Genomic DNA, 19,086 nt, shown 5'->3' on the forward strand with positions numbered 1-19,086 from the left:
TCAAGGGTTATGGGGAAAAGACAGGAAAGTAGAGTTGAGGATCATCAGATCAGTTATGATCTCATTGAATGTTCGAGCAGACTCGATGGGCCGAATGGCCTACTTCTGCTCCCTGTTTGGGTAAAATGTACATGTGTAACACGTTTGGCAGGATTTTTCGTCCCGTGAGCGGGTGTGTGCCCGACCCAATCGGGCGTAAAATAGCAGGCGGTGACCTCGGGCGAGCGTCCCGACATCATCGCGCACTCGCACGATATTTCTGTCAGCGGGCGCGTGCGGAAGTTGGCAGCGCGCCCGCCAACAATTAAGAGGCCTATTAAGGCCATTAATCAATGAATTAAAAGTTATGTTTTGCTGCCCATCTAACCACGCAGCTGGTTGGCGGGCGGGCGAATCGGCCAGGCGGCCTTTGTATTTTTGAGGAAACCACATCCACGGGCAGGATGAGGGTTCCGACATGAATCAAAAAAACATATTAAAATGTTTTGACAGGATTTTTAGTACGTGTTTGTTCAGGCGAGCGAGTCCCGATGTGGGGGACACATTTTTCACACTTTCAAAGTCTTTATTCTGCAGACTTTAGCGCTCACCTTCCTCCCGCCCTCACACCGGCAGTGCTGAGCGTTTCAGCGCGCCCTTCACACAGTCAGCGCAGTTAATTGGCCAGCCAGTGTGAAATCGCGGTCAGGGGGCCGATCGGGGTCCATTTACCAGCCGCTCCTGGGCCCACCGCACCCACCCGACAACCCAAAAAAATCCTGCCCATTGCCTGCTTTCACTTTAGTAAATAGATCATGAATGCCGCGTGTTTATTTTTGGATTTAACTCACGCCAAATTATCAGTAGGTAAATCATAAAATTCAGGAGACGTGGAAAAATTCAAAAAGAAATATTGCTTTTCCTTCTTGGTCAAGAAGAGATGTTTCTGATAATTGGAGTTCTCTTGCAATAGGCCTGCCCTGACTTGCAGTTAAAGCAAACTGTTTCGATGATTTGCTGACACGTCCTCCAGTGCAAGGGTGACCTTCACTTCATAGCAGCATTTCAATGTTGCACAAGGAATTGAGCAGAATGTGTGACTGTGAAAGGCCCAATTTATTTTTCAAAATGCGCAGTCTCTCTCCAATGATGATCTTACAGGAGAAAGATGAAAAACACAGATGGGGAGAGGTCATCCGACGGTCACACTACCGAAGGCTTCAGTCACATTCTCCAGTTACAAACTCTTACACATTTCACAGAAATCAGGGAAAGTTCCGAACCACTTCCTGACATCAAATTACAGAAACAAGCTTATGCCATTCACACGCACATTGTACCATATTTGCCTTAGGTCCTTCTTGTTGGTGGGTAGTGAGTCAAAAGTGCCTTTACAATGAGGGAGGGTTTGATGGGAGACACAGAGTACACCCATCAATGGCTATCCTCAGTGAAAACAACAACTGGCATCTACATAGCGCCTTTAATGTAATAGAATATTCCAAGGCACTTGACAGAGGCATTAAGAAACAAAATATGGTGCTGAGCCACCCAAAGGAGATATGAGGGCAGCTGATTCAAAGTTTGGTCAAAGAGGTGGCTTTTAAGTTGCATATTAAAGGGAAAAGGCGAGGCGGAGAGGCGGAGAGGTGCTGGGAGGGAATTCCGATCTCAGGGCCTGGACAGATGAACGCATGGTGGCAAATGGTGGAGCATTAAAATCGCAGATGCTCAAAGGGGTGGGAATACACGAGTGCAGGTGTATCAGAGTGTTGTGGAGCTGAGGCAGATTACAGAGATAGAGAGAGGCAAGGTCATTGAGGGATTTGAAAATAACGATGAGAGTTTTAAAATCGAGGTGCTGCTTAACTGGGAGCCAATATGGATCAGCAAGCACAGAACTTCCTGTCAGTTAGGACATGGGCAGCAGAGTTCTGTATTACCTCAAGTTTACAGAGGGGTGGATGTGGACGGGTGGCTATGAGTGCATTAGAATAGTCAAGTCTAGAGGTAACAAAGTCAAGGATGAGGGTTTCAGCAACAGGAGATCTGAGACATGAACAAAAACAGGTGATGTTACAGAGATGGAAACAGGCGGTCATAGCCACGGCATGGGTCTGTGGTTGATGCCCGTGATGGAGGTAGTCCGAGGGGCCACTGTGCCTAGTCCAAGATAACTAATGGGGCCATCCAAGCAGCAATTGTTTTTTATTCTTTCATGGGATGTGAGAATTGATGGCGAGGATAGGATAGAAAGATAGAATTATTACAGCACAGAAGAAGGCTATTCAGCCTACTGTGTCCACCCTGGCTCTCCTAAGGAGTAATTCACATACTGCCACTCCCCTACCCTCTCCCCACATTCCTCCCTTTCAGATATTTAGAAAACTCAGAAAATGTAGAAATTTTTTTTTGCCGTGTCTGTGCCAGCAGAGAGATGAGCCACCCAGCTTAATCCCATTTTCCAGCACGTGGTCTACAGCCCTGGAGGTAACAGGACTTCAGATACATAACCAGGCAACCTTTAATTGAGCTGAGGGTATCTGCCTCAACTACCTTCTCAGGCAGTGAGTCCCAGACACTGACCACCTTCCGGGCAAAAAAGCTTTTCTTCATCTCCCCTCTAATCCATCTACCAATCACTTTAAATCTAAGCCCCATGACATCTCTGCAAAGGGAGACAAGTCCTTTCTGTCTATACTATCCTTTTTTTCATTCATTCATGGGATGTGGGAGGCGCTGGCTGGGCCCAGCATTTATTGCCCACCTCTAGTTGCCCTTGAGGAGGTGGTGGTGAGCTGCCTTCTTGAACCGCTGCATTCCATGTGGTGTAGGTACACCCACAGTGCTGTTAGGGAGGGAGTTCCAGGATTTTGACACAGCGACAGTGAAGGAATGGCGATATATTTCCAATCAGGATGGTGAGTGGCTTGAAGGGAGGCTTCCAGGTGGTGGTGTTCCCATGCACTTGTCCTTCTAGATGGTAGTGGTCATGGGTTTGGAAGGTGCTGCCTAAGGAGCCTTGGCAAGTTCCCGCTGTGCATCTTGTAGATGGTACACACTGCTGCTACTGTGTGTCGGTGGTGGAGGAGATGAATGTTTGTGGATGTGGTGCCAATCAAGCGGGCTGCTTTGTCCTGGATAGTGTCAAGCTACTTGAGTGTTGTTGGAGCTGCACTCATCCACGCAAGTGGAGAGTATTCCATCACATTCCTGACTTGTGCCTTGTGGACGGGGTATGGGGAGCCAGGAGGTGAGTTACTCTCTGCTGAATTCCCAGCCTCAGGCCTGCTCTTGTAGCCACAGTATTTATATGGCTAGTCCAGTTCAGTTTCTGGTCAATGGTAGCCACCAGAATGTTGGTAGTGGGGGATTCAGCAATGGTAATGCCATTGAATGTCAAGGGGTTATGGTTAGATTATCTCTTGTTGGAGATGGTCATTACCAGGCAATTGTGTGGCGCGAATGTTACTTGTCACTTGTCAGCCCAAGCCTGGATATTGTCCAGGTCTTTCTGCATTTGGACATGGGCTGCTTCAGCATCTAAGGAGTTGCAAATAGTGCTGGGCATTGTGCAATTATCAGCGAACATCCCCACTTCTGACCTTATGATGGAAGGAAGGTCATTGATGAAGCACTGAAGATGGTTGGGCCAACCACACTATCCTGAGGAACTCCTGCAGTGATGTCCTGGAACTGAGATGATTGACCTCCAACAACCACAACCATCTTCCTTTGTGCTAGGTATGACTCCAACCAGCAGAGAGTTTTCCCCGATTCCCATTAACTCCAGTTTTGCTAGGGCTCCTTGATATCACACTCGGTCAAATGCTGCCTCAATGTCAAGGGCAGTCACTCTCGCCTCACCTCACCTCTGGAGTTCAGCTCTTTTGTCCATGTTTGAACCAAGACTGTGATGAGGTCAGGAGCTGAGTGACCCTGGTGGAACCCAAACTGAGCGTCAGTGAGCATGTTATTGCTAAGTGTCATGAAACTATCATTTTTTTGTGTAATATTATCTGGGCTATTGTAAAGTAGGCTAATGTTTGTGTGTGTGTGTGTGGATGGTTCTGTCTGTGTGGCTGATTTAATTAAATCAGAGACAGATAGACTGTAAGGCTGAATTTATCAGAAGAGTTATGTGTAGAAAAAGTATTTGAAATGTTAATGAGTGAGCTAGGGCAATGTCAGCAGATAGGGTGTGAATGAAACTTGCATTTTAAGATTAGTGGAGAGGTGTTTGGTTTTCAAAGAGACATGGTAGGATTTTTACAACTAAAAGATAAATTAGTCAGGTTATTATGTTGATTTTTCCCAAAAGTGCTGGCCATAATGACAACATAAAAGATTTTTATATTGCGGGAAATGTAAATTCTAAAGACACGGGGAACAACGGGACTTACAGATTAAAGAGGAAGAAATATATTTAAAGAAGGATGGAAGGTTGTGTGGGGGTGTGGCTGTGTAATATCTGAAAGGTACACTGTGTGAAACTGACTTGGGGGAAAAACCTCAAGCCACTTTGCAGAAGTCTGCTGTTCCAGTAACCAAAGTTGTGTTAAAAGCCTTTGGAATTCCACTGTCGATTGGGTGCTTGTGACAACCTTGCTGGATTGTCGCTATAAATTTAAAATCTATTTTGGACTGTTGCCTTAAAGTGGATGTGTGGTTGGGAATCTGGTTAACTCAGGAATTTGGGAATTGTTATAATATTAAGTAACCGTGTAATTGTAATCATGTGTATGTGTTTTATTTTCTTTTGTTAACAAATGCTTTAATTTAATTTTTTAAATCTCTAAAGGCGTCAGTGGGCTCATCACTTCTGAATTCAGTGCACAAAGCTTCTCGTAATAAATACAAATTGCAAAACTGTTGTGATAGCGTGGCCAAGTTTTCTTTGTGGATTTGGTCAGACTGGCAAATACCGCCTGCCATATCTTAACACTGAGCAAGTGCCGCCTGATATCACTGTTGATGACCCTTCCATCACTTTACTGATGATGGAGGGTAGACTGATGGGGCAGTAATTATCTGGGTTGAATTTGTCCTGCTTCTTATGTACAGGACATACCTGTGCAATTTTCCACATTGCTGGGTAGATGCCATTTTTTTTAACTGTACTGGAACAGCTTGGCTAGGGACGTGGCAAGTCGCAATGTTATCAGGGCCCATAGACTTTGCATTATCCAGTGCCTTCAGCTGTTTCTTGATATCACATGGAGTGAATTGAATTGGCTGAAGACTGGCATCTGTGATGTTAGGGCCATCCGGGAGAGGCTGAGATGGATCATCCACTCAGCCCTTCAGCTGAAGATTGTTGCAAGTGCTTCAGCCTTGTCTTTTTCACTGATGTGCTGGGCTCCTCTATCATTAAGGATGGGGATATTTATGGATCCTCCTCCTCCAGTGAGTTAATTATCCACCACCACTCACGACTAAATGTAGCAGGACTGCAGAGCTTAGATCTGATCTGTTGGTTGTGGAATCGCTGAGCTCTGTCTATCCCTTGCTGCTTATGCTGTTTGGCACACAAATTGTCCTGTGTTGTAGCTTCACCAGGTTGACATCTCATTTTTAGGTATGCCTGGTGCTGCTCCTAGCATGTCCTCCTGCACTCTGAACCAAGGTTGATCCCCTGGCTTGGTGGTAATGGCAGAGTGGGGGATATGCAGGGACATGAAGTTACAGAATATGGTTGAGTACAATTGTGCTGCTCCTGATGGTCTACAGCGTCTCATGGATGCCTAGTCTTGAGTTGCTAGCTTTGTTTGAAATCTATCCCATTTAGCACGGTGGTAATGCCACCCAACATGATGGAGAGTATCCTAAATGTGAAGACAGGGCTTCATCTTTACAAGGACTGTGCGATGTTCACTCTCCCGATACTGTCATGGACAAATGCATCTGTGGCAGGCAGGTTGGTGAGGATGAGGTCAGGTATGTTTTTTCCTCTTGTTGGTTCCCTCATCAGCTGCCGCAGACCCAGTCTAGCAGCTATTTCCTTTAGAACTGGGTGTAGCTGTGCTACTGAGCACTCTTGATGATGGACATTGAAGTCCCCCACCCAGAGTACATTCTGTACTCTTGCCACCCTCAGTGCTTCCTCCAAGTGGTGTTCAACATGGAGGAGCACTGATTCATCAGCTGAGGGAGGGCGGTATGTGGTAATCAGCAGGAAGTTTCCTTGCCCATGTTTGACCTGATGACATGAGACTTCATGGGGGCCGGAGTCGATGTTGAGGATGCCCGGGGCAACTCCCTCCTGACTGTATATCACTGTGCCGCCAACCCTGCTAGTGATGGTGATGTCTAGGACATGACCTGTAAGGTACGATTCCATGAGTATGACTATGTCAGGCTGTAGTTTGTCTGCTTCCCCCAATTTTGGCACAAGCCCCCAGATGTGATTAAGGAGGACTTTGCAGTGTTGACAGGGCTGGGTTTGCTGTTGTCGTTTCCGGTGTCTGCGTCGGTTCCAGGTGGTCCATCTGGTTTCATTCATTATTGTCTTTTTAGTGGTTTGATACAACTGAGTGGCTTGCTAGGCCATTTCAGAGGGAATTTAAGAGTCAATCACATTACTGTGGAGGCACATATAGGCCAGACCAGGTGAGGATGGCAGATTTCCTTCCCTAAAGGACATTAGTGAACCAGATGGGTTTTTATGACAATCAACAATTAATTCATGACCATTAGACTTTTAATTCCAGATTTTTATTGAATTTATATTCCACTAACTGCCATGGTTGGATTCGAACCCTGGGTTACCAGTCCAGTGACAATACCGCCATGTCACCACCTCCTCCTACTCATCATATATAAAATGTTGCTTTAAGTGTTGCTATAAACTTAATAAAATACCTTAAAATTACTTATGAATACTGGACTGTATACCTTAGGCACTTGTGGCTCCTGAACCAAAATCACTCACCCTCCTGGCTTGGAAATATATCACTGTTCCTTCACTGTCACTCGATGGGCCGAATGGCCTAATTTCTGCTCTTATGTCTTATGGTCTAAACCCCCCGCCCTAACAGCACTGTGGGTGTACCTACACCACATGGACTACAGCGGTTCAAGAAGGCAGCTCACCACCACCTTCTCAAGGGCAACTAGAGATGGGAAATAAATGCTGGCCCAGCCAGCGATGCCCACAACCCCAGAATAGAAACAAAAACAAAGACCATTTATATAATGCTTTACATGACCACCAGACCGTCTCAAAGCTTACAGCCAATGAATCAGTTTTGACATGTACTCTCTATCGCAGTAATCTTCTTATCGTGTCCACAGGACAGTCTAGACACGGCCCAGCCAGAACCGGACACATTTTTGCGCCTTGTTGTTGAATTCGGCAAGATCTGCGACGGCGCAGGGTTCCCCTAGCGATAGGCATCGCAGGAGACGTTGCATAGTCTGTGGCTCGGTTCCACATTCACAAGTTGTCGGGCAGGTTGTATATCCCCATTTGCTTAGTAATAAAACGGTTAAAATTCCCCTATCTCATGCACTAATGTGGTCGAGCTGATTGAGATAGTGCAACCACTCTACCCACCCACCCACCCACCCAAACACTTCACTTTTGCATGCATGCAAATTTTAGAAACTCCTGCAAATGTTACATTCCCCAAGGGAAGGGAACAACTTCTGCTTGAAAAGGTCAGTTGAAGCACAGCGACTTTCTGTGTGGACGGGGGCTGGAAAGGAAGATTTGAAACGTTGCCTATTTCCAGTTTTGCCTAGTGGCCAGGGGAAAGCACAGAGAGAGAGAGAGAGAGATAGGAAGAGAGAGAGAGAGAGAGAGGAAGAGAGAGAGAGAGAGAGGAAGAGGAATGCAGCGCACAAACAACCAGCCACTAGGAGATACCTTCCCCCACCCCCCCTCCTTTTCTTTCTATCCGGCGCTGAGTTGACGTCAGGCCCGCCTTGTCCTGTCCTGGCCTGAAACAGGCGTTCCGGGGGGCGGGGGAAGGGGAGGGAGTCACCAACACATGTGTGTGTGTGAAGCGCTTTGCCAGCGGATGTTGCCGTCTTTGGGGAGAATTTGTTGCAATTACCTCTTCAAATCGCAACAATACAGCGGGTTCTGCTCGGCGCCGGGGGGTGAGTTACTGCTGCTGCTGTGGGCGGGGGGGGTAGTGATGTTGATGGGGTGGGGGGAGTTAGAGTGATGTTGGGGGCGGGGGGTTTTGCATTGCGACAAAAAGTGTCGGCCTTTCCCCTCCACCTGGTGCAGAAAGAGACGAATCCCCGCGGGCAGATGGAGCGGCTTTAAAAGCGGCTTCTCCCGCCTGAATTCCCGCAGCAGAGGGAGGGAGGGGGTGTGAGGGAGGGAGAGAGGGGGGTGAGGGGAGGTGGGGGGTGGTGTTAAGGCGCAGGGACTGTGGGTCTTTGCATTGCAGGTTATAGTTTTATATCAGACACACACACACACACACACACACGGCGGGAGTGGAGGGTCTGAATCCCGCCCGTTTTACAGTTAAAAAAAAACCAAAACCCCCGGGCAACGCAACAACGGCGGGAACCCGATCCGGACCCAGGAATATTCCAGCTCGTGTCCTTTACCCTGTACCTGGCCCGCCCGGGACATGCGGCGGGTCCCCCGGGGGGATTTCAGGATCATTTTTTTTTAAGAATTCCCCCGGGTGATTTCAGGGTGACTTTGGCGGATTCCCGGGTGATTTCAGGGTGACTTTGGCGGATTCCCGGGTGATTTCAGGGTGACTTTGGTGGATTCCCGGGTGATCTCAGCGTGAGTTTGGCAGATTCCTGGGTGATTTCAGGGTAAATTTGGTGGATTCCGTGGGTGATTTCAGGGTGAGTTTGGCGGATTCCCCGGGTGATTTCAGGGTGAGTTTGGCGGATTCCCCGGGTGATTTCAGCGTGACTTTGGCGTATTCCCCGGGTGATTTCAGGGTGAGTTTGGCATATTCCCGGGTGATTTCAGGGTGACTTTGGCGGATTCCCAGGTGATTTCAGGGTGACTTTGGCAGATTCCCGGGTGATTTCAGGGTGACTTTGGTGGATTCCCGGGTGATTTCAGGGTGACTTTGGCGGATTCCCCGGGTGATCTCAGTGTGAGTTTGGCGGATTCCCCCGGTGATCTCAGGGTGACTTTAGCAGATTCCCGGGTGATTTCAGGGTGAGTTTGGCGGATTCCCGGGTGATTTCAGGGTGACTTTGGCGGATTCCCGGGTAATTTCAGGGTGACTTTGGCAGATTCCCGGGTGATTTCAGGGTGAGTTTGGCGGATTCCCAGGTGATTTCAGGGTGACTTTGGCGTATTCCCCGGGTGATTTCAGGGTGACTGGCGGATTCCCGGGTGATTTCAGGGTGACTTTGGTGGATTCCCGGGTGATTTCAGGGTGACTTTGGTGGATTCCCGGGTGATCGCAGCGTGAGTTTGGCGGATTCCCCGGGTGATCTCAGCGTGAGTTTGGCAGATTCCTGGGTGATTTCAGGGTAAATTTGGTGGATTCCGCGGGTGATTTCAGGGTGAGTTTCGCGGATTCCCCGGGTGATTTCAGGGTGAGTTTGGCGGATTCCCCGGGTGATTTCAGGATGGGTTTGGCGTATTCCCGGGTGATTTCAGGGTGAGTTTGGCAGATTCCCCGGGTGATTTCAGGGTGAGTTTGGCGGAATTCCGGGTGATCTCAGCGTGAGTTTGGCCGATTCCCGGGTGATTTCAGCGTGGGTTTGGCGAATTCCCCGAGTGATTTCAGGGTGAGTTTGGCGGATTACCGGGTGATTTCAAGGTGACTTTGGCGTATTCCCCGGGTAATTTCAGGGTGAGTTTGGCGTATTCCTGGGTGATTTCAGGGTGACTTTGGCGGATTCCCGGGTGATTTCAGGGTGACTTTGGCAGATTCCCCGGGTGATCTCAGCGTGAGTTTGGCGGATTCCCCCGGTGATTTCAGGGTGACTTTAGCAGATTCCCGGGTGATTTCAGGGTGACTTTAGCAGATTCCCGGGTGATTTCAGGGTGACTTTGGCTGATTTCAGGGTGAGTTTGGCGGATTCCCGGGTGATTTCAGGGTGACTTTGGCGTATTCCCCAGGTGATTTCAGGATGACTTTGGTGGATTCCCGGGTGATTTCAGGGTGACTTTGGCAGATTCCCGGGTGATTTCAGGGTGACTTCGGTGGATTCCCGGGTGATCGCAGCGTGAGTTTGGTGGATTCCCCGGGTGATCTCAGCGTGAGTTTGGCAGATTCCTGGGTGATTTCAGGGTAAATTTGGCGGTTTCCGCGGGTGATTTCAGGGTGAGTTTCGCGGATTCCCCGGGTGATTTCAGGGTGAGTTTGGCGGATTCCCCGGGTGATTTCAGGGTGAGTTTGGCGGATTCCCCGGGTGATTTCAGGGTGAGTTTGGCGTATTCCCGGGTGATTTCAGGGTGAGTTTGGCAGATTCCCCGGGTAATTTCAGGGTGAGTTTGGCGGATTCCCCGGGTGATTTCAGGGTGAGTTTGGCCGATTCCCGGGTGATCTCAGCGTGAGTTTGGCCGATTCCCGGGTGATCTCAGCGTGAGTTTGGCCGATTCCCGGGTGATTTCAGCGTGAGTTTGGCGAATTCCCTGGGTGATTTCAGGGTGAGTTTGGCGGATTCCCGGGTGATTTCAAGGTGACTTTGGCGTATTCCCCGGGTGATTTCAGGGTGAGTTTGGCGTATTCCCGGGTGATTTCAGGCTGAATTTGGCGGATTCCCCGGGTGATCTCAGCGTGAGTTTGGCAGATTCCTGGGTGATTTCAGGGTAAATTTGGTGGATTCCGCGGGTGATTTCAGGGTCAGTTTCGCGGATTCCCCGGGTGATTTCAGGGTGAGTTTGGCGGATTCCCCAGGTGATTTCAGGGTGAGTTTGGCGGAATTCCGGGTGATCTCAGCGTGAGTTTGGCCGATTCCCGGGTGATTTCAGCGTGAGTTTGGCGAATTCCCCGGGTGATTTCAGGGTGAGTTTGGCGGATTCCCGGGTGATTTCAGGGTGACTGGCGGATTCCCGGGTGATTTCAGGGTGACTTTGGCAGATTCCTGGGTGATTTCAAGGTGACTTTGGCGGATTCCCGGGTGATCGCAGCGTGAGTTTGGCAGATTCCCCGGGTGATCTCAGTGTGAGTTTGGCAGATTCCCGGGTGATTTCAGGGTAAATTTGGCGGATTCCCCGGGTGATTTCAGGGTGAGTTTGGCGGATTCCCGGGTGATCTCAGCGTGGGTTTGGCCGATTCCCGGGTGATTTCAGCGTGAGTTTGGCGGATTCCGTGGGTGATTTCAGGGTGAGTTTGGCGGATTCCCGGGTGATTTCAGGGTGAGTTTGGCGGATTGCCCGGGTGATTTCAGGGTGAGTGGCGGATTGCCCGGGTGATTTCAGGGTGAGTTTGGCGGATTGCCCGGGTGATTTCAAGGTGAGTTTTGCGGATTCCCGGGTGATTCCAGGGTGAGCTTGACTTATTTCAGTATGAGTTTGGCAGATTCCCGGGTGATTTCAGGGTGAGTTTGGCGGATTCCTGGATGATTTCAGGGTGAGTTTGGCGGATTCCCTGCGTGATTTGAGGGTGAGTTTGACGGATCCCCAGGTGAGGTTGGCGGATCCCCAGCTAATTTCAGGGTGGGTTTGGTCGATCCCAGTGTGATTTCAGGGTGGGTTTGGCAGATTCCCAGCTGTTTTCAGGGTGGGTTTGGTGGATTCTCCGGGTGATTTCAGGGTGAGTTTAGCGGATTCCCATTGATTTCGGAGTGGGTTTGGCGGATTCCCAGATAAGATTGGCAGATTTCAGGGTGAGTTTGGCGGATTCCCAGGTGATTTCAGCGTAAGGTTGGCGGTTTCCCGGGTGATTTCAGCGTGAGGTTGGCGGATTCCCGGGCGATATCAGTGTTAGTTTGGCGGATTCCTGGGTGATTTCAGCGTAAGGTTGGCAGATTCCCGGGTGATTTCAGTGTGAGTTTGGCGGATTCCCCGGGTGAGTTTGGTGGATTCCTGGGCGATTTCAGGGTGAGTTTGGCAGGTTCCCGGGCAATTTCAGGGTGAGTTTGGCGGGTTCCCGGGCAATTTCAGGGTGAGTTTGGCGGATCCCCGGGTGAGTTTGGCAGATTTCAGGGTGAGTTTGGCGGATTCCCGGGCGATTTCAGCGTGAGTTTTGCGGATTCCTGGGCGATTTCAGTGTGAGTTTGGCGGGTTCCCGGGTGAGTTTGGCGGATTTCAGGGCGAATTCAGGGCGAGTTTGGCGGATTTCCGGGCGAATTCAGGGCGAGTTTGGCGGATTCCCGGGCGATTTCAGGGTGAGTTTGGCGGATTCCTGGGCGATTTCAGGGAAAGGTTGGCGGATTCCCGGGTGAATTCAGGGCGAGTTTGGTGGATTACCAGGTGAATTCAGGGCGAGTTTGGCGGATTCCCGGGTGAATTCAGGGCGAGTTTGGTGGATTCCCAGGTGAATTCAGGGCGAGTTTGGCGGATTCCCAGGCGATTTCAGGGCAAGTTTGGCGGATTCCCAGTAGATTTTAAGGTGAGGTTGGCAGATTCCCGGTGATTTCAGGGTGAGGTTGGTGGATTCCCGGTGATTTCAGGGTGAACCCGTGCCTGTCAATGAAACAACCAGTTAGTGCTGAGCACTGGGTCTAAACTGTCGGGCTCATCTAATGGATTTTGTGCAAACAAATGAACACAGAATCAATATTTGTATGTCTTAAATCAGGGAATGTGTGTCTGCCTTAATTCAGGGCCCATTTTTACATTTACCCTTCATTTTGGCACCTTTTCCTCCCACTATTCTTGGTTTCTGCTCTTTCTCACCCTTGTTTTCAAATCCCTCCATGGCGTTGTCCCTCCCTATCTTTGTTATATCCTCCTACCCTATAACTCTCCAAGATCTCTGCGCTCCTTAAATTCTGGCCTCTTGCACATCCCATGTTTCGATCACTCAACCGTTGGAGGCCATCCCTTCAGCTGTGAGGTCCTTCCCTAAACCCCTCCAACTCTTGGCGTCACTCTCTCCTGTAAGTTTCTCCTTAAAATGTACCTCGCTGACCGAGCTTTTGGTCGCCTGCCCTAATATCTTCTTATGTAGCTTGGTGTCAAACTTTCTTTTACTGTCCAATTGGCGCCATGAAAATGCAAGTTGTTGTTGTTATAGGTTGTGTCTCTGATTGGAGTCAATGGCCTGAATTTTTCAGTTGGCGGGCGGGCTGGGCAGGAGCGGTCGTGGGGCCGACCTCCACCCGCGATCGTTTCTGTGCCGCCATTTTACGCAGGTGGGTCAGTTAAGGTCCGCCCAGCTTAAGACGTGAGCAGTCAGCGCTCAGCGCTACCTGTGCAGGTGGCGGGGGGGGGGGGGGGTGGGGGGTGGGAGGAGGAGGAGGGAGAGTCGGGGCCAGCACTCTTTTGCACTTTTCGGAAAAATAAATAAATGGATTCAAAGATTTTTTCCAACGTCCCCTCGTGTGACTTTTAGATTTCAGAAGTTTTTAAAATTTAATTAATAGAAGCTTTAGGAAACATCACCCCGCTCGTGGATGAGATTTCCTTAAAAAAAAACCGCAAAGGCCGTTTGGCCTTTTTGTCTGCCCACCTACCGTAAGGTTGGACAGGCAGTGTTAACAATTACATTCATTAATTCGCTAATGGCCTTCATAAGCCTATCAGTTAGCGGTGGGCGCACAGCCGACTCCGGTGCGTGCCGGCCGAACGAAACATCGTGAGACAGCGCAATGAGGTTTGGATGCGTGCCCGACATCATCGCGCGTCTTTTTACACGCTGGCGTGTGGGGCCCGCCCCCCTGCACGCCGACTGACAAATTCAGGCCAATGTCTTCAGGGAGGGAGGGGAGATAATTGGAACTGCTTTGTTTTAAGGCAGAGTTTAGGAGAGTGCTATATGTTAACTATTTTTAAAGAAGTTTTCTTGCACGATTGACACGTATTAATTGGCGTGGTGTCTTATTTTTGCTGAAAGTTGAGACACATTGCTGAAGTTTCTCATCTTGCACTCATCAGGACAAACACAAGAATGCCAAATTTCAAACAATCACAACAATTTATACTGCAGGAGAAAAAGGTGCTGATTGGTTGGCAAGTAGACTCTGATTGGTCGAGGCAGTGCCATGGAGGAGGCTACGAGGAACTATGGGCTCCCCACGCTCCTGGTCACTATATTCATTTGTTGGAAGAAGGGAAAATTGATCAATGTTTCTATTCCTAGATTGATTGGGATAAATTTTCCTTCCATTAAATTCAGGAGAAAAAGAAGAATTTGCATTAATATAGTGACTTTCATCAGGGCATCCTAAAGCCCTTTGCAGCTGGAGAAAGACTTGAGCAATTAAGTTACTACCATAATATAAGGAACCAGGACAGCCAAATCACACAAGTAAGGTTCTACATACAATAATCACTGAATGACCAGGTTAGCAATGTTGGCTAAGACTTAATATTAACCAGGAGAACTTCCCTGATCTTATTTGATAGGAGCTTGTACCAGCATCTGAGGTTGGAGGCAGGGTCCTATGTTTTAATGTCTCATTAGGAAGTCAAGGGACATAGAGATAAAGTGGAGATGAGATAGAAGATCAGCCTTGATATTATTGAATGGCAGAGCAGGTTGTGAAGGCTGAATTACCTTGTATGTCTTGTATACAAGTTCAGCAGGCAATAGGGAAGGCAAATAGAATGCTGGCCTTTAGTTCAAGGGGAATGGAGTATAAAAATAGGGAAGTCTTGTTAAAACTATTCAAGGCACTAGTTAGACCACACCTAGGATACTGTGAACAGTTTTGGTCCCCTTATCTAAGGAAAGATATTCTGGCATTGGAGGCAGTCCAGAGAAGGTTCACTAGGTTGATCCTGGGTATGGAGGGATTTTCTTATGAGGAGAGGTTTGAGTAGATTGGGCCTGTACTTATTGGAGTTTAGAAGAATGAGAGACAACCTTATTGAAACATATAAGATTCTTAGGGGCCTTGACAGGATAGATTCTGAGAGGTTGTTTCCCCTTGCGGGACAGTCTAGGACCAGAGGCATAATCTCAGAGTAAGGGGGCACCCATTTAAGACAGGGATGGGGAGGAATTTCGTCTCTGAGGGTAGTGAATCTGTGGAATTCTTTACCACCAAGGGCTGTAGATGCTGGATCGTTAAGTATATTCAAGGCTGAGATAGACAGATTTTTAATCAGTAAGGGAATCAAGGGTTATGGGGAAAAGGCAGGAAAATGCAATTGAGGATTATCAGATCAGCCATGATCTCATTGAATGGCGGAGCAGACTCGATGGGCCGAATGGCCTACGTCTGCTTCTACCTACGTCTTATGGATCTACTCCCACTCCTATTTCTTGTGCTCTTATCAGAAAAACGGCATTTCAGACAGTGCAGCATCGCTTCATCGCTGCACTGAGGTGCCAGCTTAGATTATGCGCTGAAAATTAAAATATTTGCTTTGGAATAATGACGGAAAACTGGGGCAGAAATCGACAATGTTTTCGCGTTTCCTGAGCACCTAAATCGTCTGTTCGTTTGTGAAAATCCAAAAAGTTTTGTGAATCTAGCTTGGAATGTACGGGAGAGCGAAGGGGTCATGGCCGAGGCTGCTGTGGCTGGAAATGCAAATCCAACGTTATTTCACCTTCAATTGCAATCCAGCAGTTGTAGCTTTCTTTACAAATATGAGGTGTGAAAGGTTCAGAATTAGAATATGTCGCTGATATTGTCATGTGTTCAATTTTGCTAAGAACCTGACGGCTCATCCTGTTCCTCTTTGTGCTGCTTAGAGATTAAAAGACAAATGAAGTACATTTTGGTGACTGGTGGTGTGATCTCGGGGATTGGGAAAGGCATTATTGCTAGCAGCATTGGAACCATCCTGAAGTCTTGTGGGCTGCATGTCACCTCGATCAAGATCGACCCATACATTAATATTGACGCTGGAACGTTCTCACCATATGAGCACGGTAAAGGATTTTGCACCCCTTTTGGATATGCTCTCCTGCTTTGAGCTCTGAAAATTCTGTGCTGTCGTATTACTGTAATCGGTGTGAGGATTCGAACAGATAAACATTTATTCTGTGTGACCGTGATTTTTAATTGTGGTAACTATCTCCGTTATAAAACAGTAAAACCGGCTAACAACAAACTGTATTCATTAAGCTCCATTACAAGTGTGACTACGCCTCAAGAGCACTCTATTGACTGTAAAGTGCTTTGGGATGTCCTGGGGTTGTGAAAGACGCTATATAAATGAAAGCCTTTCTTTTCAAGCTCCATATTCATGGGAGATGTTCATTTTCATTTGTTTTCTGGCAAAGGTAAATAAGTAATGATTGAGACTTTTCAGTTATCAAATATTTCACAGGTTGCAGTGAACCTTTTTGGAATGGAGCGTATCACCATATGACATGGGTAGAAGGTTGTGTTACTTTCCATTGTGACCTTGTTTTAATGGTCTTGAAACATTCTCTAGTAAGCTATGAAATTAGGATAGTTTGCATTGCACCATCTCTGTATTGAGAAGACAAACTGGTAAAATAATGTTTTTGGCATAGAGATGGATTTTGACCTAAAGCAAGAGATCTGATGAGTAGTACAGTACTGGTCTATTTGTAAAGCAGGACATGCACAGCACCTTTTTGATTGCAACACAGAGGCACTGAATCTGTGAAATATCTGGATAATTTGGCTCTAGTTAGCTGCTATAAATGCAACAATAATATATTCAAATTAAACACAAACCTGCACAAGTTTTGAAACTTTGGAGGCAGAAACTGTGACATTGACTTTAACCATAGAGCCATAGAAGAGTTACGGTGCAGAAAGAGGCCATTCAGCCCTTCGTGTCTGTGCCAGCCAATAAAGAGAAAAAAAGAAACTAGCCACTCATTCTAATCCCACTTTCCAGCACCTAGTCCGTAGCCTTGCAGGTTACAGCACTTCAGGTGCAGATCCAGGTACCTTTCAAATGAGTTGAGTGTTTCAGCCTCACCCACCAATTTTGACAGTGAATTCCAGGTGCCCACCACCCTCTGGATGAAAAGGTTTTTCCCCATGTCCCCTCTAATCCTTCCACCAATCACCTTAAATCTATGCCCTCTGGTAGTTGGCCCCTCAGCTTGGGGGATACCTATCTAGGCCCCTCATAATTTTGTACACATCAACTAGCCTCCTCTGTTCTAAGGGAAACAACCCCAGCCTATCCAATCTTCCCTCAAAGCTGCAATTTTCAAGCCCTGGCAGCTTTCTTATAAATCTCCTCTGTACTCTCTCCAGAGCAGTGGCCTAACCAGTATTCTGTACAGTTGTAACATAGCATCCCTGCTTTTGTGCTCAATACCTCGTCCAATAAAGGAAAGCATTCCATATGCTTTCTTTACCACCTTATCCATCTGTCCTGCCACCCTTGGGGACCAGTGGACATGCACTCCAAGGTCTCTCACTTCCTCAACCCCTCTCAATATCCTCCTGTTTATTGTGTATTCGCTTGCTTTGTTTGCCCTCCCCAAATGCATTACCTCGCTTTTCCCGGATTGAATTCCATTTGTCACTTTTCCGATCACTCAACCAAACCATTGATATAATTCTGGGGACAACAGCAATCCTCTTCACTGTCAACTATACGATCAACCTTATTTGTAGCCTTAGTATTAAGCAGTGCTACACTAGTTGCACCTATCATTGCACTGCTCCCTACCCAAGGGATTGGTGTGCTGCCTTTATAAACTGTAGTAGCATTGAAGAATTAAAACATTTTGTACAGCACTTTGTAGGATGCAAACTTGTTACAAGAATGAAATGTAAGGATCTAAAACAAATAAGGGTAATTGATGACATGTTATGCACTTGTGTGCTGATGTGGATGGTGTGGTGACTCCAGCTATGGCCACCAAAAGTTTTGGGAAAAGAGCTAAGAAGTGTAGTTGCTGTCATGATCTAGGGAAATGGGGCAGCCAGTTTGCACATAGCAAAGTCCCACAAACAACAATGAGTTAATGACCATTAAATCTGCTTCAGTGACATTGGCTGAAGTATTAATATTGTCCAGGAGAACTTCCATGATCTGAGTAGCAATAGCAGCTGGAGTTGTTGACACAATATCCCAGAATAAGATCCGAGTTGCACTGTTATGAAGCATATAAGATCCACCCATTGACTTGGATTGGTGGGCTATGTGCCGGTAGGTATAATTAATGAAATGTTGTTTTACCTGCCAAATGTGTAGCAAACAGGTGAATGTAACACAAAGGTATGAGTGAAAGTCAGAACTTGTTTGGCAACTTTTAAAAAGACATGCAATGTGATTTTATTTTTCTTTCCCATATAAAAGTAATTTTGCAGCAAGTCCTCAAATGTATCCAAACAATACATAGTTCCTGGAAGTAGCATTAGGAAGGGTATTTACAGTACTTCAGCTGAATTTGCAAAAACTTGAATGAAGAGTGTGAAGTTCTGCCCCTTTGGCTGTGCAGGTGAGGTGTTTGTGTTGGATGATGGCGGTGAGGTAGACTTGGATCTGGGAAACTATGAACGATTTCTAGACATCCGTTTAACAAGGGACAACAACATCACGACGGGGAAGATCTACCAGTCGGTGATTAATAAAGAAAGAAAAGGAGACTATCTGGGCAAAACCGTACAAGGTAAGTAACTTTCAAGCACGTGAAGGGTTTTTCCTCACAGTTACTTCATATAATTCATTATTTTCTGTTGGCTATCTCTTCTGCCACGCATTAAATATCTTGGGCCTTCTCCCCAGATACACCCCAAGCCTCACCCTACTGTATCTGTGTAAAGCTCTCCGACACTCTTCAGTCATCTGACTCTGGCTGTTTGTGCACTCCACCCCTCCCTTCTCTCTATCATGGTTGGTAGAGCCTATAGCTTCCCCCAAACCTACTCTCTGGGGCTCTTTCTCTGAACCCTGCTATTTCTCCATTTATCTTTTTTTTTATTAAAGAACTCAAATCCTAATCCTTTTGAAAAAAGCTTTTAGTTATCCATTCTAATCTTACCCTCCATACCTGTTTCTTTGTAAAGTACCTTAAGGCTATTTTACATTAAAAATATAAACTACAGGTTGTTAGTTGTTGGCCCACCATTCAGAATAAAATTCGCCGCAGCCTCTGTAGCACATCC

General features: G+C 47.3%; 1 protein-coding gene across 7 annotated transcripts in view; it reads left to right on the top strand.

Annotated features, from left to right (window-relative positions):
- Positions 1 to 7,862: 7,862 nt before the first annotated feature.
- LOC144696121 (CTP synthase 1) overlaps positions 7,863 to 19,086 on the top strand; it is a 116,831-nt gene continuing 105,607 nt past the window's right edge. For 4 of the 7 annotated variants that reach the window (XM_078567426.1, XM_078567429.1, XM_078567425.1 and 1 more), the window contains exons 1-3: positions 7,948 to 8,082; positions 15,732 to 15,911; positions 18,420 to 18,590. In XM_078567426.1, the coding sequence (XP_078423552.1) occupies positions 7,971 to 8,082; positions 15,732 to 15,911; positions 18,420 to 18,590 (463 nt within the window). In that variant the 5' untranslated portion in view covers positions 7,948 to 7,970. Of the gene's footprint in view, positions 8,083 to 14,204; positions 14,337 to 15,731; positions 15,912 to 18,419; positions 18,591 to 19,086 lie in introns of those variants that run through there. The other 3 variants (XM_078567430.1, XM_078567427.1, XM_078567431.1) reach the window with 3 other exon arrangements.

Source organism: Cetorhinus maximus, chromosome 21, assembly GCF_964194155.1.
Source record: "Cetorhinus maximus chromosome 21, sCetMax3.hap1.1, whole genome shotgun sequence".
Lineage (NCBI taxonomy): Eukaryota > Metazoa > Chordata > Chondrichthyes > Lamniformes > Cetorhinidae > Cetorhinus > Cetorhinus maximus.